Source organism: Natrix helvetica, assembly GCF_964273705.1.
Source record: "Natrix helvetica genome assembly, chromosome: 13".
Lineage (NCBI taxonomy): Eukaryota > Metazoa > Chordata > Lepidosauria > Squamata > Natricidae > Natrix > Natrix helvetica.
In genome coordinates this window covers 226,916-250,364 of record NC_138557.1, presented here as the reverse complement: position 1 = coordinate 250,364, position 23,449 = coordinate 226,916, and the positions used below count along the sequence as shown (strand labels likewise).

The 23,449-nt window shown below is 58.3% G+C and overlaps 2 protein-coding genes across 10 annotated transcripts; both read left to right on the top strand.

Moving 5' to 3' along the window:
* The first annotated feature begins 2,392 nt into the window (after positions 1 to 2,392).
* On the top strand, positions 2,393 to 7,341 carry TFAP4 (transcription factor AP-4). The gene is made up of 7 exons (XM_081966138.1): positions 2,393 to 2,650; positions 3,762 to 3,927; positions 4,363 to 4,461; positions 4,551 to 4,721; positions 4,897 to 4,977; positions 5,550 to 5,711; positions 6,249 to 7,341. The coding sequence occupies exons 1-7, from the start codon at positions 2,562 to 2,564 to the stop codon at positions 6,429 to 6,431; spliced, it is 951 nt and encodes a 316-aa protein (XP_081822264.1). The 5' UTR covers positions 2,393 to 2,561; the 3' UTR covers positions 6,432 to 7,341.
* An 873-nt stretch (positions 7,342 to 8,214) lies between these two features.
* SRL (sarcalumenin) lies at positions 8,215 to 22,859 on the top strand. 9 transcript variants are annotated; one of them, XM_081966050.1, is made up of 8 exons: positions 8,215 to 8,453; positions 12,866 to 13,726; positions 15,594 to 15,683; positions 16,469 to 16,564; positions 17,423 to 17,458; positions 18,450 to 18,566; positions 19,414 to 19,647; positions 20,475 to 22,859. In XM_081966050.1, the coding sequence occupies exons 1-8, from the start codon at positions 8,393 to 8,395 to the stop codon at positions 21,284 to 21,286; spliced, it is 2,307 nt and encodes a 768-aa protein (XP_081822176.1). In that variant the 5' UTR covers positions 8,215 to 8,392; the 3' UTR covers positions 21,287 to 22,859. The 9 variants fall into 9 exon arrangements, with proteins under 9 accessions (XP_081822176.1, XP_081822174.1, XP_081822177.1 ...); XM_081966048.1 differs by having other exon boundaries at positions 15,591 to 15,683; XM_081966051.1 differs by having other exon boundaries at positions 8,216 to 8,453; positions 15,594 to 15,680.
* The last annotated feature ends 590 nt before the right edge of the window (positions 22,860 to 23,449 follow it).

Sequence of the window (23,449 nt, the reverse complement as noted above, 5' to 3'; positions counted from 1 at the left end):
TCTGACACGCACCCTCAGGACTGCAACCCAATAAGCAGCACCCGATGCACCAGTCATTTCTATTTCAAGGCACAGCCTTTCTGCCACAGAGCTTTAGAATCTGGTGCATGATTCTTCTAGCTGATCTTCACAACAACTTGGTGAAGTAGGTTCTGGCAGGAGGGACAAAGTCACCTGATCGCCATGCCCGGGCTATCTTTGGGGCCTGATCCAGTCAATAGCACTAGAGGCCAGTAATTGAGTCATGTTTCAGGGTGCGTGTGGGGGAGAACTGAAATTGATTAATCTGAAACTGGGTTGGAATTGGTGGCCTCCCGTTGAAATTATTTCAGTGCTTATGTCTGGGTCTGTCTTTGTCCAGCACAAGCTGCTAATTCCAAGCAAGAGGGGGGAAATTGATGGTGGTCAGGGGCATGCTGGTAACAACACCTGGTGCTTTGCCATCAGCCCAGATCAAACAGCTTTGGAAGGCTGAAAGGTGGCAGCTGGTCTTAAGGCCCGTTTCCCAGCTGAGTTGTGCCAGAAGGGCAGGGACAGGACTCCAGCTTTTTCAGCACCTTCAAGAGGAAGGCTTACTCACTCAAGTAATTCAGGAAGAGAATTTAATCCTTTGCACTTTTTCCTTTTGTTGCTCGAATTGTTCTTATGTGCCTGTGATGATTCCATCTGGTTTTTTCGGCTCTGTCTTCCTGGCACCTTGTGTTTTATGTTTGTGATTTCTTTGTCATATAGAGAACTTTGGATCCGGATCAATTTAAAACCGGAGAAAGCAAATAAACTCTGAAACTAGATGGCTGTGCTGTATTCTCTTAGCCACAAGGGGGAGCGCCTCTGGCTGTGGTGCAGACCCTCCTCAGCAACAGCACTTGGAGGGTGAGGGGGCACTGAGCTTCACTCAAGTGCTTTACTCCTGCAACTCGTTCCGGGACATTCGGCCTCTAACAAAGGCTTTCTATTGCTCCTCACTGCAGGGAACCGAAATGCTCTGGGTCAGAGGGTGAGTGATGGGCCCCAGAGAAGAGTCTGCCCCCAAAGCCATATGGGGATCGGAGAATCAAGTTGGGGCACAGATATAGCTTGAGCATGTGTTGCCCTGGCTAGATTCAACGCTGTTGCTGTTGCCCAGGGGCTCAGATTGAACCCAAGCATACTCCAGATACCCCTAAGCCGGCCTTCCCTTCCTTGCCATAGCTTCTCTGGACGAGCACTTCAGGAAGGAAGAGGCACCAGTGCTGGCCAGAGCCACTTCCCCCATCGGCTTTTCAAGTGACCAAGACCACACTCTTCTGCTTGCATGAAGACTAAAATTGCACCTGGCCATAATGGTGACACTTGGGCTTTGCTTTGCATTCGCCAATTGGACGAAGCATACGGTATGAAACCAGTCAGAATGGTGGGAGTTGGTGGGCTTCCCACAGCACTGACATAGTTCGCTTTGCTTAGCTGGTCGTGTAAATGTTCATTGAGGTGCTGGGTCATAGGAGCTAGAAGGAAGCTTGACTGGCTCAGCGTTTTGTGGGAGCCTAGCCAGAAGAGGTCCTTGGTCACTTCTTCATTGGGGGGGGGGGGGGAGGTGCCAGTGAAAGGCTGAGCAGATGATCACCAGGCTAAAGAGGCCCAGATAATTCCTCAGCAAGAAGGGTGACCCACGGGAGGCATTGCCCGGTACATCAAGGGCCAGCTCCCCCCTCCCCAAGCAGGTAGGGAGTAGCCAGGATTCTCCAGCCCTTGTCTTGAGTGGCTGGCCCTGGGCAGTGCTTGGCTTGGCCCACCCCTTAAACTGGTTGTTTGAATAAATTGGCCCCTGTTGCAAGTTCCAGTCAAGGCAGACCTCTGGCCCACGTCCAGTCAGCTATGTGGGACTACAAATCCCACCATCCCTCCTGGGCCCAAGAAAGGCTTCCACAGGGGCAGCTGGGCTGCAGACCCCGGCCTCCCTCCCTCGCCTTAGCTGCTGAACCAGGCAGGCCCCCAACTCAGACGGGGAGCTTCCCCGCGTTTCTCGCCGGTTCCTCCTGGAGCTGCCCGCTCTGGCAGCTGCTCTGGGCAGCGAGTCCCTGCTGGCGGGAACACGCCGGCCTCTTCCTCTTGCCCTCCGGAGTCCACGGCCCTTGGAAAGGCAGGAGGGGGCCCATCCACTCCGCGCCCTTCGCAGGCTCCCACCCGGGGCCATTCCTCGCCCCTTCCAGGTCGCCAGGAGCCCCGGACCGCCCGCTGCGAGTTCCGAGCGCCCGGTTAGCGCAGCGCTCGGGCCGGGCCTTCCATCCGCGGGTCCGCCGGCCGGCACTGCTGCGGCAGGCGGGAGGACGGCGCGGCAGCCGCGGCGAATCGCTCTTTGTTTACATGGGCCGGTGGCTGGCGGAGGCGGCGCCGGCGGAGGGAGGGAGGGAGGGAGGGAGGCGGGCGGGCGGGCAGGAGGGAGGCAGAGCTGCGCTGCGCTCGCCCAGCTGTTTCCCGCCTTGAGCAGACACGCGCAGGGCCAGAGCCGGAGACGCACCGCGGGACCGGCGGACGCGTGCTCGCCCGCCCTCCGCGCCCGCCGCCCCCGATCCCGGCTGGGCATGGAGTACTTCGTAGTGCCCGCGCAGAAGGTGCCGCCGCTGCAGCACTTCAGGAAGACCGAGAAGGAGGTCATCGGCGGGCTGTGCAGGTGGGCGCGCGCGCCGGGTGGCCGGCAGGCTGCGACGGCGGCGGGGCCGCCGTGGGGCGCGGAAGGCCGGGGATGGCGGCGGCCGAGCACGTGGGTCTGTTTGCCGGAGCGCGGCGGCCAGCGAGGGTCCGGCCCGAGCGGCCCCGGAGGGAGGGGGGGGAGTGGCGGGGCGCGGCGGGCCCCTCTGCGCCCAGGCCCCCGCGAGTCCGCGCGCCCCGCCGGGCCTCTCCCCGCCCGCCGCGTGTTTACTGGCAGCGCGGCGGCCGGGCCTGGCCGTGACTGTGCAGCCTCCGAAGGGGCGGGCCTTGCCGCCGCGGGCTGCCGGGACATGTAGTGCCGGGCTCGGCCGGCCACGCCGCGCCGCCGCCGCCTCGCACAAAGGCTGCCAGCCGCCGCACGTGCCGCCCGGGAAGCCGCTCTTTGTGCGCAGCAGCCCGCCCGGCGGTGCGAGCAAAACGACCGCGGCGGCGCGGCCCCCCCTCCGACCCCCGCCAGCTGGGCTGCAAGGCGGCCTCCACGTGGGGCGCTGCGCGGGGCCGGGCAGGCCGCGGGCGCCTCTCCGGGCCGCCCCGACAGAGCCCCGATCCGGGCCTTCCCGGGAGCGTTTTTTCCCCGCTTCTGCTCGGCGGAGGCCGCCCCTCCCAACTCCGCCGGCATGCGTGGCGGCCCTTTCCCGCGTGGGCCCCGCGGTGCCCGCTGGCTCTTCCGCGCGGTTGGTGCCCCTGCGGTCCGTGGCTGCCCCGGGCGACGCAACCCAACGGCCGAGTAGCCGTGCCCAAGGCCACTGCTGCGTGGAGGGGCCCCGGGTCCCACCTTCCCCCCTGGGTGGCTGTGGGCGAGGTCGGGGGGATTGGGCCCCCAGAGTGCTTCCTTGGGCGGAAACCGATTGACTTTCGCTGCTGCCTCGGCTGCTGTCAGTGGAGGAGCCCGGAAGGCCTGTTAGCTGGACAGGAGGGTACAGCGTGGCCTGGGAACAGCCAAGGACATAAACTGGGTTGGAAGATCCTTAAGCAAAGCGTTTGTGGAGGTCCTTCGAAAGCCCCACCATGACAACAAACTGACAGCAACCATCTTGAGGGCCCCATCTCTAACCTGTGCTCCCCTGCTGCAGCCTGGCCAACATCCCCCTGACCCCGGAGACGCAGAGGGACCAGGAGCGACGGATACGCAGGGAGATTGCCAACAGCAACGAGCGCAGGCGCATGCAGAGCATCAATGCAGGGTTTCAGTCCCTGAAAACTCTCATCCCACACACGGACGGGGAGAAGCTCAGCAAGGTGAGAAGCTAAATCTCCCCACTGATTGGAGGCCGCCAGCAAAGCCGCAGTCATGGGGTCGGCAGGGGAGTCCAGCAAGTCCCTGACAGGCCCTGATGGCAGGACTGGGGAGCAAAGGCCTTGGAGCATCGTGCTTAGGAAAAAAAGATAGGGGGGCGGTGATGGGCTAAGGAGCCTCCGCAGGTCGAATGCTGCAGCTGGAAGGGAGACCCAGGGAAGAAGGGGTGGGGGCTGCTCCCTGGGGAACAATGGGGTGCAGCCAGCTGCTGAAAGCCATGGCAATACGTGGGGCCTCGGGGAGCAGAGCACAGGAAGGGTTTCCCTAGGGGAAGCTGGTTGAGCAGGAAAGACGGGGCCTGGCTGTCCTTTTGGGGGAGGAGGAGGGTGCCCGGTCTGCACCCACTGGAGTTCTCTGCTTGTCTCTTCTTTGGTCAGGCAGCGATTCTCCAGCAGACGGCGGAGTACATCTTCTCTCTGGAGCAGGAGAAGACGCGGCTGCTGCAGCAGAACGCTCAGCTCAAGCGCTTCATCCAGGTGGGCACCATGGAGATCTTGGCTGGGAGGGGCACTCTTTTCCCCGTGGCCCCTGCGCTCCCCCCATTCAATCTGGGCCTTCTTGGCAGGAGTTCAGCGGATCGTCCCCGAAGCGGCGGCGAGCAGAGGACAAGGACGAAGGCATAGGGTCGCCAGACATCTGGGAGGACGAGAAGGCTGACGACCTGCGCCGGGAAATGATCGAGCTCCGGCAGCAACTGGACAAGGAACGCTCGGTCCGGATGATGCTGGAGGAGCAGGTGTGCCCTGCGGGTCTGGAGGCTGGCTCACAGTAGGGTTTCTGGGCAGTGTACCAGCGAACAAATGCCCCATGGGGCTGGGGGTCGGGGCGAGCAGCCAGAGGTCCCTTCTGCACACAAAGCCTCCCTTGGCCATTGTGGAGGGTGACCGGGTCTTTCGCTGCCTGGCTGATAGGTACGCTCTTTGGAGGCCCACTTGTACCCGGAGAAGTTGAAGGTGATTGCCCAACAGGTGCAGCTCCAGCAGCAGGAACAGGTGAGGCCACAGCACCCAGAGGCACCTGAGCATCAGACCTTTGGCAGGGAGAGCGAATGGCCTCAGTCAGCCCCCCTTCCAGCCTTTGGCAAACAGGGCTGTGCCATTTCCAGCCCATGGACAACAGGAAGCCGCAGCACTGCCCAACCGTCCCCAGCAGATGCGCAGGGGAGGGTGGCATATCTTGGGTGAGGAAAACAAAGTCGGGGTACCCAGCTAAGATGGCTCTCCCCCAAAGCAGACCTCACTGAAGAGCCGAGGGTGGCTACGGCGCCCACCTTGTTGGTTCAGAAGCATCTATGGAGGCTTCTGGCCCCTCCATCCACAGGCACTTGTAGGTTTTTGTGGCCCTGGAAAGGGCTTCGTCCTTGGGGCTCCCGGTGTGGATCAGGGCTTCTGCAGACGGGTGTGGAGGAGAAAGGCTGGAAAGAGAGGCCCTCAGATCCACCATGGCACGACAGGGCCTGAGTTGTCCGAAGGCCTTCCGGCCACTGTCTCTGGCCCAGGGCGGCCTTCTGGTACGGGAAGCCGCTTTCCATGTGCCAGGTGTCCTTCTCTCCTCCTCTCACCAGCTCCTGCCTGCTCATGGCCCCCCAGCACCCACCCAGCACCCAACAGTGATTGTGCCTGCACCACCTCCGCCTTCACACCATGTCACTGTGGTAACCATGGGGCCCTCTTCAGTGATCAACACTATCTCAACATCCAGGCAGAACCTGGACACAATCGTTCAGGTGAGTGCAGGACGCAGCAGTTCCTGACCTGGAGAGGGGGGGGGCTTGGCCTCCTTCTGAGTGGCTGGGAAGTGGGCCTCTCCCTGGGCATGGAACAGACTCTGGCAGATCCCCCCACGAGGAGCTACCAACCTCACTATACAGTCCTGGTGCGCTCACCGAGAACAGAGCCCCTGGGTGCATGCCCCCTCCTGGCCAGGCTACTCTTGAGCCCCTTGGAGGAGAGGAGGGTCTCTGGGGAAATTCCCTTTGAAGCTGGCATCCATCCCAGTGGCAGCTCAGGACCAAGCCTTTGCCCGTCTTGTTCAGAATCTGCAGCCTCCTCCTGGCCAGTCCTGGCACTCTGATTTGCCTCTGATGGGTTCCTCCAAACTGGGTAGAACTGTCCCCTCGGCCTCTGCGGTGCCCAGGCACGTCCACCCAAAAGCTCCTGGGCTTGCCCCAAGCAGTAGGCAGCCAATCCCAGGGCAGGAAGGGCCCAGTGGAAGGCTGCCAGTCAGAGAGCCCACTTGCATTTACTGTGCCATCTTCCCCCAGGCAATCCAGCACATCGAGGGGACTCAGGAAAAACAGCTGTTGGAGGAGGAAGAGCAGCGCCGGGGTGCAGTCATTGTGACCCCTGCCCGGGCCGGCCTGGACCCATCGAACTTGGACACGGCCTCTGACCTGGAGGCGGAGGACAACGATTCCATGGAACACAGCAAGGCCCGGATGCCCTGACCTCTGCCTGGCAGTGGGAGGGCGAGCAGGGTGGGGGCCAGGGGACTTCAGGAAATGCGCTGAAATTTTTACAAAATACCACAACATTTGGGTCTATTTTGTGACCTTCCAATACTGTATGTGAGAGCATTAGGACGGGGATGAGCTGGACATCGGGCTCTCCAGTTTGAAGCAGCTGGGGGAGTCGGCAAGCTGTGAGCGGCCAGGCTCTTCCAGGACATGGCTGGGCAGTCAGCGACTGCCGGCTCAAAGGATGGATTTTCTCTGGCGCCTCCAGCCTTGGGAGGTGTGCCTGGGGGCCTTGCTCCTCTTTGGCCTTGCTCCTGGCCCTAGGAGGGGTGAAGAGACCCCCGAGGCCTTCTCAAAGCTCCAGGGAGGAGGCTGGTGGAGGTAGGCCTCGGGGTTATCCTCCTCGCAAACTTCTTGGTGCAGGGAGAGCCCTGTGGCCCCTCCATTGTCGGGGGCTGGTTCAGACTTGGGGCCTTTTCAGAGCCTGGGAGAGAGCATAGACCCCCCCCCCCTCCTCTTGGTGGTTTCGTTCTTGGAAGCACTTAAATCCGTTCCGTGGGTTGACTGGGTCCACGAAGAACGCTCCTGCTCCGTGGCAGTTGCTGTCGTTGCGTTCTGTGCCTCCCCGTCTCTCCTCCCTTCCCCCCCCCCCCCCCCATTTGGAGGTCTTGGCCAGGGCTTTTTCGTACTGGTTGCTTTTGGTAGGTTTCCGCCCCACACACACACACAACTGTTCCTTTGTTCTTTCATATTTTTATATGGTTTTTTTTTTGTTCTTTTTTTTTTACAAGTTTTGGGTCTTTGTGTTCATTGAGATGCTATTATATTTTGTTAAGAAAGTGGAAAAATGAGGCTTGTGCCTTTGTAAAGAAACAAAATAAAGTTTGTACTTTGTTTTTTATATGCCCTGTTTAGTGTTTGACTAATGTTGGGGGACAGGCAAGAAATTTGTGGGAGGGGCTTCAACTGTGTACCAGAAGAGGAATGAGGTTCACTATAAGCACTGTAGACCATCACTGCATGAGGAGGGGGCCATGGGCCCACCCACACCCCTACCCCTTCCCCATCTGCTGGCATTCAGTTCCCAGCACCTGCCTTCCCTTGCTTGCAGTGTCTGCGTTGCCCAGCAGAGGGAGCTTGTGCTTGCCCCGCCCCTTGGTGGATCAAGAGGATGGGGGCAGGATAGTTTTGCTCCCCTGGCCTAAACATTGCCTCAAGTGGCCAGTTAATCCCTCCCCACTTTCCCTGGGGCAGGGCTACTGGGGGGGGATGGCTGATTACACAGGTGGGGGGCATGTTTCGGCAGCCAAAAACAGCAAGCTGCCTCCTTCATGGGGTCTCTTCAACCTTTGGGGGAGGTGGGCCTCCCCTTGCCCCCCCCCCCGCCTTTTCTGTCAGTCGGGTGGAAGGTTGGTTGGCAACTTTTTCACCTGGGTTGCTAGTTCTCTTGTGACACAGCCGTGCCCTTTGTCTTGTGCCCACCAATTTGCTGTTCTTGCCCCGAAAGCTACCAGCTTAACACACCACCCGCTCTGAGGCATTTTGCAGGCTGGGAGGGCTGCCCAGCTCCTCCGTGGCCATGCAGGTCACCTGAAAATGCTGTGCCAAGGCAGGACTGAGCTGGTGGTTGGATTGTTTCTGCTGAGTCCCTGGGCAGGAAGAGCTGGTCCCTGCCCCTCCTCCCCCTCTGCCCGTCCTTTGGGACCTTGGCTCCAGGCTCAGCCCTGGGCAGCAGCTGCCAGAACGCCCCTCCTCTTCCCCCCCTTAGCGGCTGCCTCTGAGGGGGGACTGACGGAGGTTGGTGAAGAGGCCGGGTGGGGAGGGGCCTCCAGTAGTCCAGCACCGGCACCATCGCATGCGTGGGCCCTGCGGCCAAACGGCCACCTGCTTCTCCGGAGCCTGCCCTGGTATAAATAGCGCAGAGGAAGGGGAGAAGGCTCCTGGCAGCCAGCATGGCAGCGCTGAGGCTCTTCTGTTTCTGCCTGGCACCAGTTGTGCTCTTCAGGGCGGCAGGTAGGGCCCCTTGTTTCCGAAGGCCCAGAACTCACGGGGTGGGTCAACGTGCCAGTCCTGTGGCAGGCGACAGCGGGGGTGGCAGCCTTGAGGCGGAAGGAGAGGGCCATCGTGGGACTGAGGGGAGCCAGAGGAAGAGCAGCTGGGCCGGGAGATCTGTAGGGGCCGTGCTGGGAGCACCCTGCTCCTCTCCTCTGTGCTTGGAGACCTATTACCCCAGGGATCCCCTGTGTCTTAAGGGCCCCAAGGTTGCCCCTCCCACTGGGGTTTTCTGCTGCCTGTTCGGGGCCCCTGGGCAGAACTATGTGGCATCCGACACCTTCCCCTTGGGTGCCCTTGAGTTAATTTGGTGCTGCTGGCTGGGCGCTGCTTCCCGGAGCTAAGTATGGAAACAGGCATGTAACTGGAGCCCTGAAGCCTCTGGAGCCCCTCCTGCCTTCCCCGTTGCCCTCATCAGCTCAGCTGCTGCCTTCTCAAACTGTCACAGGCGCGCTGGACCAGCTGTAGCCTTTTAAGGCCATCTTTTATCATTCCCAGAACAAAAGGGAGATGGACAAGCAGGGCTGGGGGCTGCTTTCCTCCCCCTTCCCCTTTCCCTTTCCTTCCTTCCCTCCCAGCAGCAGGGCACCCCTGTGGGTCTGGGGCATGAGGGGGCTTGGCCCTTTTCCCAGCTTCTACAGTGGATGCCCCCAGAAGGGGCAAGGCAGAGGGGGAATCTCTCCTCACCCTGGATGGGACACATGCTAACCACGGGTGGGCTCTTACTGGACCAGGGGCCCTTCCTGCTCCAGAGCTGCATGTAGAACTCCCGCGGGTCCCTTGTCCTATAGGAGCAGTGCAGATCTAGCATGATGCTGGGAGGGAGGAGGCATTCTGGGACCTGGAAGGTCGTTTTTGGGATGCATTGAGTGGCTGCTCACAGGGCTTTAGCCGTGTCTCAGGACTGAGTTAATGCCAGGCTCAGGCCTGCGCCTGGGGAGAAAAGTGTTGTGTCTCTGAGCGAGTTCGTGGGAAGGGGAAAGGCTGCTGGGCCTCCCAAGTACTTGTTGAGCAGCCACTTCCCGCCTGGCTCTCTTCAGGAGCTCCAGGCGGAGTATGAAGCGCTTCCGTTGCCCCTGCTGCGCTGACCCAATTTCGGGGGCGGGGTGGGGGGTGCACTAGTTTCCTCGGCAGTCTCACCAGCTGTGTGTTTCCTCTGGTTGGCGTCTGCTGTTGGGGGGTGGGGGTGGCTGCAAAGCAGGAAGCGCCCCCCGGAGTTCTGGACCACGAGGCTGGGGTGGGTGGGAGCAGGAGGCTGGGTCCCCTCCGTAGAGGCCCTCGCTCACCCCGGCCACTTGCCAGGGACCCTGCTGGGCTCCGGATGCCCTAAAGGAATTCCGAAAGGGCTCCAAACCATCGGAGCCGCAGCCGGCAGGGCCCGCCAGTGTCCGTGTGTGGAGGTGGGGCAACGCGCCCTGGGGGCTTCGCTCACCCTTTCCTCTCGCGCACCCACCCAGAACAGGCACGGGGAGGGGGGGCGCGGAACTGGCCCCTTTGTCTCCTCGGCCGAAGGGCAGAAAAGCAGGCGCGTCTCCCTTTTTTCTCCGGAGTTGTAAAAGGAAACCGGAACGGCGCTTGTCTGGAGCGCCCGTCCAGCTCTTCTCAATCCGGCCACCAGAAGGCACCCCTGAGACGGGTTGGCGGAGCTGCCGGCCAAGGCCGCTGTAACCAGCGGGAGACGGGCGCCCCCTCCTTCCCGGGTCCCGGAGGCTCAGCTGAGGGAGGGTCCCTTGGGAGTGTGGGCTGCTCAGGGGAAAGGTCCGAAGGATCCCCCTTGGCGCCAGACCCCTCCCATCCAGCTGCTTCCCCCCCTCCAGGTCAGCTTGCTTGGCCTGCTGCCCTGCCCCCCCCCCCCGCCCGATTTGCTCGGCCCTGCTTGGTGCTGCTTCTTCCTCTGCGTTATGTCCCGGGACTGGCACCCTTAAAGCTGGCGAAAGTGAGGCCGCTGTGGCCCTCAGCCTGAGCAGGCAGGACGCTGCTTGGACTGGCGGGGCCAGGCGGATCCAGCCTTGCCCTCCCCAGCTCCCAGCCAGCGCCTTCCTTAGCCTTCCCAGGGCAGTGGGCACAGGTTTTGCTGCAGGTCAAGGGGGGGCAGCCTGGATCCCTCCTCGGGTCAGGCTCTTGGCTTTGTGTCTGCAGAGCTGGTTGCCCTCACCTGTTGCCTCGTCTAAGGCCCGCGTGGCCTGCAGCCAAGGCCCTCAGCCAAAGACTCTGCAGGCCGGGCTCCCACGGTTCAGACCCCTCCGTTCCTTTCCCAGGACTGGTCCTAAGTGTGGATGGTGTGGTCAGATAACAGAGCTTGGCCCGTCTCCCGCTACCTCACATCAAGAGACCCAGGAGCCACCCCCAGTGGTGGCGCCAGGTGAGGCTTGCAAGCAAGGGCCAGCTGCTGTAATGGGCCAGAGCCCCCCCCCCCACATCACTGGGGGTTTCTGGGGCAGATGTAGCTCTCCCTCACCCTCCAGGTTCAGGGACGGGAGCCCTCCCACCCCCCAGCAGCAAGCCTCCTGCCTCTCCCAGGAAACCGTGGCTCCCTTGGCCCTCTGCCCAACCCCTAGGAAAGACAGGGGAGCAGGCTTGTAGGTGTCCTGGCAGGCTTTCCTCCCCCTCAGAGTAAGCCTTGTGGCACCTTTCGGCTTGCCAGGCCGGCAAATATTTGTTTTTGCCTGCTGGCAGGCAGGGGGACAGAGTTTCTTGGCTCTGGGCTTCACCCAAGAGCAACTTTCCCCCCTGCCCTCCAGGGCTGGGGGAGGGGGGTATTTTTAGCGCGATGAGGAAGCTGCCGGTGCTAAGCTCCACTCCTTCAGCCCCTTTGCCATTCTGTGGCTCTCCCTCCTGGGCGTCTGCAGATCAGCTGGCAGGTTGCTTGCAAAAGCTCTGGGGGTGCCTGCCCTGCCCTTCAGCCGCCTCCTTTAGCGCTTTGGGCTTCTCTGCTGGGTGATCAAAGGCCCTGTCTGGCTTTTTGGCACAAGGGCAGCGGAGCCGAGGTAGGGCCAGGTCCCGCTCAGGAGAAGCTCCAAAGCAGGTTGCCCAGCTAGAGAGAGAGGAGGGAGTCCCATTGGGAGACGGAGAAGCCACCGTCAAAAGCCCCAAGTGCCCCACTTTCTTCAAGGCAGCAAAGCCCCCACCCCCACCAAGATCTTTTCCTCCCAGGGAGCCCCGAACAAGAGGACCAAGCACCCCTCGCCTTCTCCTGCTGGGCCCCTCTGGGCTTTTTAATGCACTTCAGCACCTCCCACCTGTAAGGCCCTTCCTCTCTGAGTCCTCATGCGGGGGATGGGACTCCTTGCAGGTAGGACCTGGCTGTCTACCTGAGGGTCAGGTGTGTGTGTGGGAGACTTTGCCTCGAGATGTAGCAGTTTCTGTCGGAAGCCCGGGGGGGGGGGCATATGAGCTTCTCTCCTGGGCGACCAGCCAGCCCCTCTTCAGCTGGCAGGCCTGGCTTGGAGCCCACGAAGCAGCAGTGGCAGCAACATCTCGGGTGCCACTCAGCTAGTTGTCATCTCCTTTGGGGATCCCCTTTTCCAGGAGCGATGGAGGAGGCTCCCCTTGGCATCTTTCTGCTTGTAGATTCTGCCACTTTTGCCTTCCTGATCCGCAAAGAGGCTCTTCCTGCCCTGGATCCTGGCGTGGCTTCTGCGAGTGGGCAAAGGGTGCCGCAATCAGGAGGGGGGTTCTCGAGCAGCCCCAACATTTGAGAAGAAAGGCTGTCCCCGCTGCCCTGAGGGGAGGGAGGAGATCAGTCCATTCCAGAGCTGCCTTCTCTGTTTGCATGGCACAAAAAGGCGTTTGCCAAGAGGGTTGGTCTCTAGCCTGTGCCAGCCCTGCTAGTCTTCAGATGGTTGGGATTTCTTAACTGCGGTTCTGTGTGCCAACAATCTGGAGGGGCAAAGCTCTCCTCGACATCCCTGTCGTTCCCCTTTTTATTCTGCTCGGTTTTTTAGTAGAAGACAGTCAGGAAGGCAGTTAGGTAGGGAAAGATGGCAGTGTATTTCCTGGCCAGACCCCAGGGGGATGGCCTCAAGGGGGCTATGACCCCTGAAAAGACCCTCAGGGATGCTCCCTCTGTCCATCTGTCTGTCTTGCTTGACCGAAAGGGACAGCCGCAGTGCTGGTTGGGAGGGTGGTTAAGGGCAACGTCTGTTCTCCAAGACAGACGCCCTCTCCAGCCCACCCTGGCAAAACTGTTGGCACACAGTTGGCACCTAGGACCAGGCCAGGCAACCAAGATTCTAAATCTGCTGGGCAGGATTGGATTTAGAAGAGTCTCAAAATGTGCTTTTTCCTTTGAGTCCAGTTCCGTTTTTAATACAGAAGCACATTTGCAATTTGAGGCACAGATGAAACTGACTGATCATCTTCTAACTATCTAGAACTGCAAGTTTCTGCCCTGGAGGGCGCAGAAGACTTTGCCAACTTTGCTGAGGGTGGCTTGTTGCCTGGAGACCCAAGTCTAGTGAAGAAGCAGAGGCTGCTCAATGGACCCGTTGCTGGGACAGGAATCCCTCTCCCGTTCTCAGGCAGCCAGGAGGAGCCTCAGGGTGAGGGATCCACCAATGCAGGACCCAACGTGGACAGTGCAGAAAAGGGCCCCTTGGAGGAGGACGGAGCACACGCGGCTGAGCTAGGGGAGGTCCTTGGCCGAGAAGAGGGGACGGCTGGTCACGAAGGAGGTGGAAGCAGCTCGGGGAAGCCGGAGGAGGTTTCCGCACGAAGGGTGGAAGGATCGCGGGGTGAAGAAAAGGTTCCACCCAAGACGGAGGGTCCTTTTGAGGAAGATGCCCACGGTCTTCTTCCAGGACGAAACCAAGACGTTTCTCAGGATCCTTTCCACTCTTTGGAGGCACAGCTGGATGATAACCTCACCGATTCCCCTGAGGTGGATAAAACTCTGGAAGGCAGCTTTGGGGAAGGGCACTTGGGCAACCCTTCGCCAAGAGAGGAACCCAGGGAGACGCTCAGCGCTGTTCTGGAGGATTTGCGTGAACCGGGAGAGCCAGAGGAGGCAGCAAGCGCCCACCCAGCAGAGGAAGGAGCTACGAAGGAACTGGCAGGGAGTCCAGAAGAGGCGGATGGCAAAGGAAGAGCTGCAGTGGATGAAGCCAGAGCTGCCACCCAGCTTCCCATGGAAGGACTGGGCTTTGGCCAAGGGCAGCCAAATGGCAATGGGGTAGAAGGTGCAGCAGCAGCTTCTGAAGTGAAGGTTCCTCCGGCAGAGAGAAAGAAGCCCAGAGGTGGGATCTGCCTCCAGCTGCTGCAGAGGCAGAGGTCGGGTGGGAGGGCCAGGTAGGGGGGCTGCTAAGGGGAAGGGGAGAATGAGGCAGAATCCAAGGAAGAGAGGACCTTCCAGGGTCCCTTTCCGGAGGGGGCAGCCCAGAACGGTCCATCTGCCAAGGAGGATGCCCTGCAGGGAGAGGAAGTGGAGGTGCCACCCAGGCACAGCCACCCCTAGCAGAGACCAGGCTTTTTTGGCCAGGAGACTCATCTTCTTGGCTGTGCTCCTTGCCCTGTGCCCTGTGCCAGCTGCCTTCATCCTCTTTGCCATGCCAACAAAGAAGATGGGGGAAGTCAGGAGAGAGAAAAGCTGCTTTGGCCATTCACTCCTCTTTCTAGGCCAAACCTTCTCAGGCCAAGGGAGGCACTTTGGGAGGGGGGGAGGGGGCGGGACCTGGGCTCCCAAGGCAACTTCTGCAGTGCAAGGCCCCCCTCCTTGTCCCCCTCCCCCTCCCTATTCCTTTCATCTGGCTTGGTGCTCTTTCAGCTCAGGGTTGCAAAGCCTGCCAGGTCTCGCTTGGGACCTGATTCCCATTTACCCGGGGGAATTTGGTCCTAGAAGCCGGGGTGTCCTTGGATCTGGGCGGATGGCTGTCTGTCCTTGGAATGGAATCTGCTCTGGAAAGGACACCCACGGCCCCTTCCATGCCAGGATCCTCTGGTTCTGATTTCTCACCTCAGCTGGAGTCGAAGTCCGGGACACCTGACCCTTCTTGGCTCTCGTGAAATCAGGCGTAGTCGATCCTGGACTAGAGAGGCTCTTCCTGAGGGATGGGATTGCAAGGCCAGGTGAAGGGGGCAAGGCTTCTTCCCATTGGTTGCTGTTCTTAATCACAAGCAGCAAAACGGCATAAAGCTCTCCAGGCAGGCAGTTCCACAGGAGAAACTCCGCTGCAGTTTGGAGGCTAAGAAGGATTTAATGATAGAGGCTGCACAGCCCAGGCAGCTGAGTCCATCCCTCTGAGCTCTGAGCTGTGCAGTTCCTTTCCGTGGGATTCTGCCTTGCCCAGAGGAAGCAGCTCCTGATTTTGTCCACTGGTGGCTTTGGCTAAACCAAGACGCAAGGCAGCCTCTCCTTGCGTGGGGGCTGTCAGGAGGGGTTCTTGGGAGGGAGAGGTTAGCGCTGGGTGGAGGTGATGCCAGCAATCCCGAGTGGGGAGAGGGTGGGAAGTCGGAGGGAAGGAAGGAAGGCCTCTCTTCCTGCTCCATCTCTTTGGGCAGCTAAGACCAGCGTGTCTCCAGATTGTGGCCGTGGCCGGTTAGGCAGCTGGAGACAGCTGTCTATGGAGAAGCTGCCCTGGGAGACGCACCCGGTGTTCATAGTAGAACCTCCCTGGGCAGGGCTCCCCCAAGGCTGGTGGCTAGAAAAGCTGGGCAGCCAGGCTAGGCGAGGCTTCCTGGAGGGATACATGGGTGTCCCTGTCTGGACTGACTCAAAACAATGGGCCAAGTCGCCCCCCCACCAGTTGGGGCTTGGAGGCACAGGGCAACCCGTCCTGCTTTGGGGGCCCTTCTGAAAGGCCTGCCCACTGCCTCCCCTTCCCCTCCTGGCTGCTCAAGCCACGAAAACCTTTCTGGCTCCTCTTTCGAGCGGTGACAGGTGTCCTTCCCAGCTTGGCCCATCAACAAAGGTGGATTTTGCTCCCTGGCTTGGGCCTTTTGCACCAGTGGAATTTGGGGAGAAAAGAAGGTGCTTTTTCCAGACAAGAAAAATCTCTATACTCAGTTGTGAACGAACCCGATGTTGAAAATACCTCTTATTTCCTTGGGCAATTTGGCCCCGAGTGTTGCTTGTGGGCTGAGACCTCTTCTTTGCTCTTTCAGCAGAGGAGCTGGAGAATGCCCAGAGGGACCGATCCCACATTGAGAGCACCCTGAAGCTGAAGGAAGAGAAACCCGCAGAAGACTACTCAGGTAGCAGTAGGACTCCATGCCTGTCCAGGGGAGGCCCCGCAAAGCCTCCACCAAAGGCAGTGGAGAGCTATAGCAGTAGCACTAATCTACTGCTCCAAAGTGCTTCACAGCCCTCTCAGGATGGCTTAAAGAGTCGGCCCCTTGCCCCCAACAATCCGGGCCCTCATTTTACTGACCCCGGGAAGATGGAAGGCCGAGTCAACCTTGAACCAACCGGGATTAAACTCCTGGCAGTGGGCAGAATCCTCCTGCAATTCTGCATTCTAACCACTGTGTGATCAAGGCTCAAAATATCACAGACACACTTTTGAGTTAGTTGCAGCTGTTGTTCCAAGGGTGTCATTTGACTATTTATGTTACTTTCAGCTTGCTATCCACCAGCATTGGATCCACCCAGATGAGTGAGGGAGCTATACAAACTTTTATATGGCATGCACGTAGACAGACCCCTGGTTTCCAGCCTGCCCGCCCTTGCCACCTTTGCCGCTAATCTTTTCCCTTGCAAGGAAAGCCATGCCGAGGCATTGCCCTTAGGCAGTCTGGACCAAAGGTTTTGCCCCCAGGTGGCAGCTCTCCTCCTGGTTCCTTACAGCTCCACCCAGCCCCTCAACAGCTCTGTGAGGCTAGAATCTCTCCTGAAGAGCAGAAAGGCCCCAATGCGTGATGGAGGGGCTGCCAAAGGGTCCGGGCATAAGTGCAGCCTTGGCTCCCTGCATGGCAGGCCCCAGGAGCCCTAGAGCAGCGGGCTGGGCTGACTTTCCTCTTTCTACCTGGCCTCTTTCTTGCAGCCATCCTGCAGCGACTGAGAAAAATCTACCACTCCTCCATCAAGCCCTTGGAGCAGTCCTACAAGTACAATGAGCTTCGGCAGCATGAAATTACGGGTAAGGCAGGTGGGCTGGGGGTTTGGCTGCTGTTGTGCTGCCTGCAAGGCTCTTGCTGCCAGAGGTGGTGTTGTGGGGGAGGAGGGGGCAGACTCGGCATAGGAAGGCGGAGCAAGGAGAGGTTTTAGAAAAAAGCAGGGGGGGGGGCTCTTTGAATGAGGACTGCACAAGGGTGGGGGTGGGGGGTTGCTGCATTGCCACAGGGTCGTGCATCCTTGGAGTTTTCGCTGCTTCCTCCATAAGGCCCTGCCCTCTCTGGCTCTCCTTCACACAGAATTCCACGCTTGGAGGATTGAAATACTGCCCCTCCCCGTGGAGTTTCCCTCTTCTTCAAGGCTCCTTGTATTTCTGCCATCCTGCAGGTGTCCTTTGCCTGCTGAAGTCTCCCCATGTCTGGGGGGCTCCCAGACTGACCCAAAGGGGTCACCCTTCCAAAGCTGGGGTCCTTTGGAGTCGGTGCCCGCTGCCCTGGCTTGCCAGCACTGCCCGGGGCCACGGTCCCCAGGACTGGTGGCCAGTGCGAACGAACTTTGGAACCCAAGCTGTGTAGCTCTTCCAGGGCACGGTGGCTTTGGCTCCCCCCGGCTTCTTCCCCCCCCCCCCCGGGCCCTGTTGCCTCCACTTCATCCTTCCCAAAGGAGGGGGAGAGGTTCCAGCTGATCTCCATATGGGGAGGACACAGCTTCTTGCAGCATGAACTCTAATCCCGGGGCCTTTCTGGGAGGGCAGCTGGGCCCCTTCCTGGAAGCTCAAGCTCTGCTTTCGTTCTTTTCTGCCCCAAATTAACCCTCCCCTCTCCCACCCTTCCCAACTCACGCTCCTTTTTCTCTTCCCCAACCCTCCTCTCCTGCCCCACAGCTTACCCTGGACGCACCCTGGGCTCTTCAGCCACAGGTGGGTAGAGCTGCCTGTCCTGTCAGCCAGTCCTGCCAGGCCGCTGTTCCCTGGACCCAGGAAAGGGCACCATCCTGCTCCCCCTTCCAGCGCTCAGCCACCTTCCTGCTTGTTGTGGTGGAAGAGGACGTGGGCACCCTTGCCTCTCCTTGGCAGCCAGGGAAGGGAAGGATAGGGACCCCCCTCCCCCAATCTTGCTTTTTGTGGCAGTAACGGGAAGCTTGGGAGAAAGAAAGCCTGGAGCGGGCCTGTCAGTGGCTTGAGGACGGCATGGCTACCAAGGCCCCTGGGCTGCTCCAACCTCAGCCCTTCCTGGGCAAAGGAGCAACCGTCCTCTTCCCTGGCATCTGTGGGAGGGTTCTGCAGCACAGTTTGGAAGCATCTAACTGGCTTTTGTCATAATGCAGAAACCGAGTTTCAGGCGCACCAGTTTCCTTTCTGGAATGCAGCAGAGTAAATGCGGCACAGGGGGGTGGGGGGCTTTCCTTGGGGAGGGACAGAAGTGCCCCCAACTCTTTCCAAGTCTCAGCTGCACTGCCATCCTGAGGAAGATGCGCTACCGACAGCAAAAGCAAATGACTTGCTCAGGGGATCTAGGAAAGGCTGCCCCTTGTCCCCTCTGGCTAGCCTCCTTCTGCTGGAGGTTCATGGGTTGGGGGGGTCTCCAGCGTACAAGCGTTGTGGGGTGGAGAGGGGCTGCTGTTTCACCCACAGCCCAGGCTTGGCAGGTGCTTCCCGCAGAGCTGATGGATGGTCTCTGTCCATGGGGAGCCCCCAGCCCACCCTGCCTTCCCCACTTTCCCTCAGAGTTGCTCTTGTGGCACCTTCACCCTGCCTGGAATAGTTGCCCCGGGGAGGGTAAGGACACCTGGCGGGCGGCTAGTGAAGTGATGCCCCTGCAAGCTCCAGGCAAACAAGGCCCGGCTGACTTTCAGGGCTCAAGAACCTCCCTGCTTTGCTCCAAATCGCTGCTCTTCCCTTCCCTCTGCAGATGGAGAGATTACTTCCAAGCCAATGGTGCTGTTCTTGGGACCCTGGAGCGTTGGCAAGTCCACTATGATCAACTACCTTCTGGGGCTGGACGACATGCCCCATCAGCTCTACACAGGTAGCCTGAGGCCCTGCTGGTCTCCTGCCTAGCGTAGCCAGAGGGCCCGATCCAGGAAGGAGGTGCATGCTGGGTGACAGTAGGAAGCACCTTCCCTCCCCTTTGCCAAGCAGCCGCCCGTCGTGTTTGAAGCCCTCAGCCCCAGCTGCGTAGGCTGAGCCTCCTCTCCTTTCGGCTTCTGTCCTGGACAAAAAGGCCCATGCCTTGGAGCTTAGGGCGAGGGGTGTGGTGCCGGCATTTGGTTTCCTCCCCTAGCAGCAGCCGGACCCACAAAAGACTCCGAACTTTCTGGCTTCTGTCCCGGAGCCCCTTCATTGCAGCAGGAGTAGCCCTTCTTTCTTGCCACCCCTCAGGCCACGTTTTTTCCTGAACCAGCTCTCGATCAAGAAGGGTCCCCCAGTTGCATACTGAATTAACTAGCCAGAATGTTTGGTTTCCACAGTTCTTCTTGGCTGTGGGTAAATTCGTGGCAGCCCCAGAAACTCTGACAGGAGTACAGAGAACTGAAGTAGTCCCTATACAACCCGTCTCTTTCTCTCCCCACCCCCAGCTCTCAGGCCCCAGCCTCACAAATCATGCTGGGTTTATGGGAAGCTGGCAGAAAATGAAGCATGTGACGATGGTTAGCTCTTAAGCTGTGAAGCCGGCGGAGAAAACAAAACTCACAATGGGCCTAATACATTAAGAGAATTCTAGAAGAGCAACTGGGTTTTTGGAGTGGCAAACCTGGCCTGTTTTGAAAGGGGGGAGGGGGTTCTTAGAGCGCTTGCTTGCAAGGCAGCGGCCTCCAAAGGAGCATCTGGGGCTGTAGCTGACCTGCACCTTGCTTCCCTTTCTCCACGGACAGGGGCTGAACCCACCACCTCCGAGTTCACCGTCATAATGCATGGTTCTAAAGTCAAGACCATCGAAGGCATTGTAATGGCTGCAGACAGCGCCCGCTCGTTCTCCCCCCTCGAGAAGTTTGGGCAGAACTTTTTGGAGAAGCTGATCGGAATCGAGATCCCTCATAAGCTCTTGGAGAGGGTCACCTTTGTGGACACCCCCGGTATCATTGAAAACCGGAAGCAGCAGGAGCGAGGTGGAGTTCCGTGTCTTCTATTTCCAGATCTTGGGAGGAATGGTTTATTCTGGCGGGCATTTTGGTTGCCACCCATATGTTATCCCTTACATAAAGCCATCTCAATCCACCTTTGAAAAGGTGATTAAAAACTCACTCAGGGCCTGACTGAAGCAGTTTGTTATACAAATTGATTCTATCCCAATCGTTGCCTGAGTCATTTGTATCCGTATTCAACATTACTTAAAGGAAGGAAACTGAATGGAAAAAAGGATGCAAATCATTAATAGAAAAAGCACCCAAAGCAAAACATTCAGATTTTGGAACAGATGCTTTATTTACCCAGAGAAAGCACAAAGTGGGGTCAAGGAGGTGATGCTCTTCCGTGCTCAGAACCCTACAAGTTGAAGAGGGAGCCGGCTTGGGGCCTCTGAAAATGGAAGCGAGCCACTGCCTTTAGGGCCCTTTCGGGATTGGGGTCAGTTTAGAAGACAGCAAACAGAAGAGACCTAATGCTCCAGAATGATGCTCTTAGCGGCTCCCGGTGTTAAACAACGGCCAGCCTTGTATCCCTGAGCATCCTAATGTTCAAAGCTTTTCAAAACTCACCTAAAATAACAATCAAACATTTAAGCATCATAGCCATTGCCTGAGAGACTTTGCAACTTGGCTAATCCACTAGCTATTATTCTTTTCCTGTTGTAAATGCTCCTTCTTGCACCTACCAAATAATCGCTCAGAGACAGGGCCCTTTGCTGCTTGGTCCCCACGATAGGGAGTCACGGCTGGGTGGCCCTCGGCTCCTCCTCTCGAAGATCACAAAGTTCTTCCCCCTTCTTCTCTTGCAGGCTACCCATTCAATGACGTCTGCCAATGGTTTATCGATCGAGCCGATCTCATCTTCGTGGTGTTTGACCCAACCAAACTGGACGTGGGGCTGGAACTGGAGATGCTTTTCCGCCAGCTGAAGGGGCGGGAGTCCCAGATCAGGATCATCCTGAACAAGGCGGACAGCCTGGCTACTCAAGAGCTCATGCGGGTGTATGGTGCCTTGTTCTGGAGCCTGGCCCCCCTCATTAACGTTACTGAGCCCCCCCGGGTTTACGTCAGCTCCTTTTGGCCCCTGGAGTACCAAGCTGAAACCCACCGCGACCTCTTCTCCAAGGAGGAGATCTCCCTTCTGGAAGACCTCAACCAGGTGATTGAGAACCGGCTGGAAAATAAGATCGCCTTCATCCGCCAACACGCCATCCGGGTTCGCATCCACGCACTCTTGGTCGATCGCTACTTGCAGACCTATAAGGACAAAATGACTTTCTTCAGTGACGGAGAGCTGGTCTTCAGAGACATCGTAGAGGATCCAGACAAGTTCTACATCTTTAAATCCATCCTGGCCAAGACCAACGTTAGCAAGTTTGATCTGCCCAACCGCGAGGCCTACAAGGACTTCTTTGGGGTGAACCCCATTCACAGCTTCAAGCTGCTTGCACAGCAGTGCTCCTACATGGGAGGCTGCTTCCTGGAGAAGATCGAGAGGGCCATCACCCACGAGCTGCCTGATCTGCTCGGGAGCATCGGCCTGGGGAAGAAGCCCGGCACCCTCTCCTGCGACACAACCGGCTGTGGGGAAACTCCAAAGAACCGCTACAAGAAGCACTAACAGGCTGCCAGCGCGACCCTCTTGTGCCCCGGTTGATGAATGAGCTTATGTCTTATCTGTCCAAGAAGCCAAGGTCTGTTAGCCCTTCTGGGGGCCGCAGAGCGAGCGGCTGGTATCCTAATGGCAGGGAAGTTGGGTGGGCCTAGTAAAGAGAATAAAGCACTGTGAATACCTGTCATGATTTAATCTTTGTTACTTAAAAAAGATGCAATGTGTCAAGGAGAGGTAAAATTGGCAGAGGCCTTGAGTATGCTAAGCAAGAAGGAAGGACCAGAATGTTGAGAGGCGGCCAAAAAAGCCTCATGACCACCAGGGGGAACCAAACATGGCCCCTCCCTCCTAACCTCTGGCTGCATTACATGGAGTTGAGGTTTTTGCATGCAACCGATTTGACTCGCAGGAGCTGCAATTTAACCAGACACAAAATGCAAGAGAGCAGCTGGCCAAGGAGGCCTCCTGAGAATTGGCTAAGGGAAGGTGTCAGCTCCTCCTCCTCCTCCTGGCCACCCTCTTCTCAGAAGTGCTTTCCCATCTTGGTGTGCTTTCTCTGAATGTTTGGAGAACTCTCCAAAGCCTTGCTGTCCTCTAGGCGATGCTTCAGCAGGAAGAAGGACTCTACCACCGATTCCCCCAGGGAATGGGGCCTGTTCCCTGAGGAAGCAGGGTGCCCTTTCCTTCCTTGCCCATTTTACATCCTTCATTTTTAAAATATATATATTTCCCTTAGCCTTCTGTTCTCAGGCTTGCTGGATTTCCCTCATATCCCTTCTGCCCTTCCTTTCACACATCAATATTTTGCAAGTTGCCTGGAATGAAAAGTTTCTGCAACTGTGTACTCTTAACTGATTTGGCCAGTTAGGAGCACCCATTGAACCCGTAGGCTGCACAGTGCAAAACCTCCTCTGTGGCACTGAGTTGGGGGCTAGGAGGTGGGGGGAGCCTGAAGGAGCGGTGTAGGTTGTCCTGTTCTTGGCAATGCCAAAAGGAAGGGAAATGTGTGGTTTGCTGGGCAGGAGGGCCTTGGCAGAGAAGATGTATGTGGGACGACAGGTGCCTAGGTTCGGCTGCAAGGGGAACCCTGCAAGACCGCTGAGCCTTCCTAGGCATCCCCAGCTATGGCCTTTATCTATGCTTGTGCTGTGCTAACAACAGGGCCTGGGATTGCTTGGCAACCGCGTGGACCTCCACAATAGAAAGGCAAAACATCTCAGAAGGTAATTGATCCTGGATCTGGAGGCATCCACCCTCTGCCCACTTAAATGGGGCTGTGACCTGAGAACAGCCGGCTAATCCAGTGTGACCACCTCTCCCTTCCTGCCTTGGGAATCTGTGCTCTTGTGGTTCACGGATGCTCAGAGGTGGAAGCCTGAGCATCCTCCCCCCTTTGGTAAAATGCCAGACCCAAACCATCCACCCGTGGTTGTGTGCTTCTTTGACCAGAATTGTGGACAGATGTATTTAAAGGAATTCCATAGCTGTGTAATCCATTTCAGTGGCTCGCAGTTAATAGTCTATATTTGGAGACACGATGTACTTCAGCCCTTCTAATAAATTCTGGTATTTTTCAGCCACATTTCTTAGTGTGTTGCCTGTCTTTCTGAGCGGAAAAGATGAAAGCGGGGAAGCCCAAGGAAGAGGGCCGATGGGCTTTTCCACGGCTGACACACCCAGCAGCCTTCAGGGCTGGGGCTTCTTTCCACGGGTAAAAGCCTCTGGTTGACAGCCTGCGCAAGTAAGTGCCACCGCTTCAGAGAGAAGGGCAAAAGCCTTGCTTGAAATGAGGCACTTTCACAATAAGCAGGGCAAAACGGAACCACCTTCCGAAATGAATGGGTCCCTTCCTTTTCCCTCCATGCCTGGATTTGCTTAATGACTTCCTCACTGGCAGGGACATTTTTGTGTGTGGAAAGTATCCATAGGCCAGGCAGGAGAGCACAGGCTATGCTTTGGGTGGGGGGCATGAAGGAGGGAGGTGGCTGGAGTCAGGAAGCATCTCCAGCACAAAAGCCGTTTTCCTAACCCAGCCTTTTCATTTTTTTCCATGCTCAATCCCTTCCACCCCCTGCAACTTCCTCTGCCTTCTCTGACCACAAAACCCCCTTTTTTTTGTCCAGCTGAAGCTGGCGACAGGAGGAAATGCCCACAGGATGCAAGTTAGTTACC

Bases quoted from the DNA above. Each gene is read 5' to 3' on its own strand.
- TFAP4 (XM_081966138.1), top strand. From the start codon at position 2,562: ATGGAGTACTTCGTAGTGCCCGCGCAGAAGGTGCCGCCGCTGCAGCAC. The intron at 4,462-4,550 runs GTGGGCACCATG...CCTTCTTGGCAG, and splicing joins AGCTCAAGCGCTTCATCCAG to GAGTTCAGCGGATCGTCCCC. The intron at 5,712-6,248 runs GTGAGTGCAGGA...ATCTTCCCCCAG, and splicing joins ACCTGGACACAATCGTTCAG to GCAATCCAGCACATCGAGGG.
- SRL (XM_081966048.1), top strand. From the start codon at position 8,393: ATGGCAGCGCTGAGGCTCTTCTGTTTCTGCCTGGCACCAGTTGTGCTC. The intron at 8,454-12,865 runs GTAGGGCCCCTT...CTAACTATCTAG, and splicing joins TGTGCTCTTCAGGGCGGCAG to AACTGCAAGTTTCTGCCCTG. The intron at 19,648-20,474 runs GTGGAGTTCCGT...CTTCTCTTGCAG, and splicing joins CCGGAAGCAGCAGGAGCGAG to GCTACCCATTCAATGACGTC.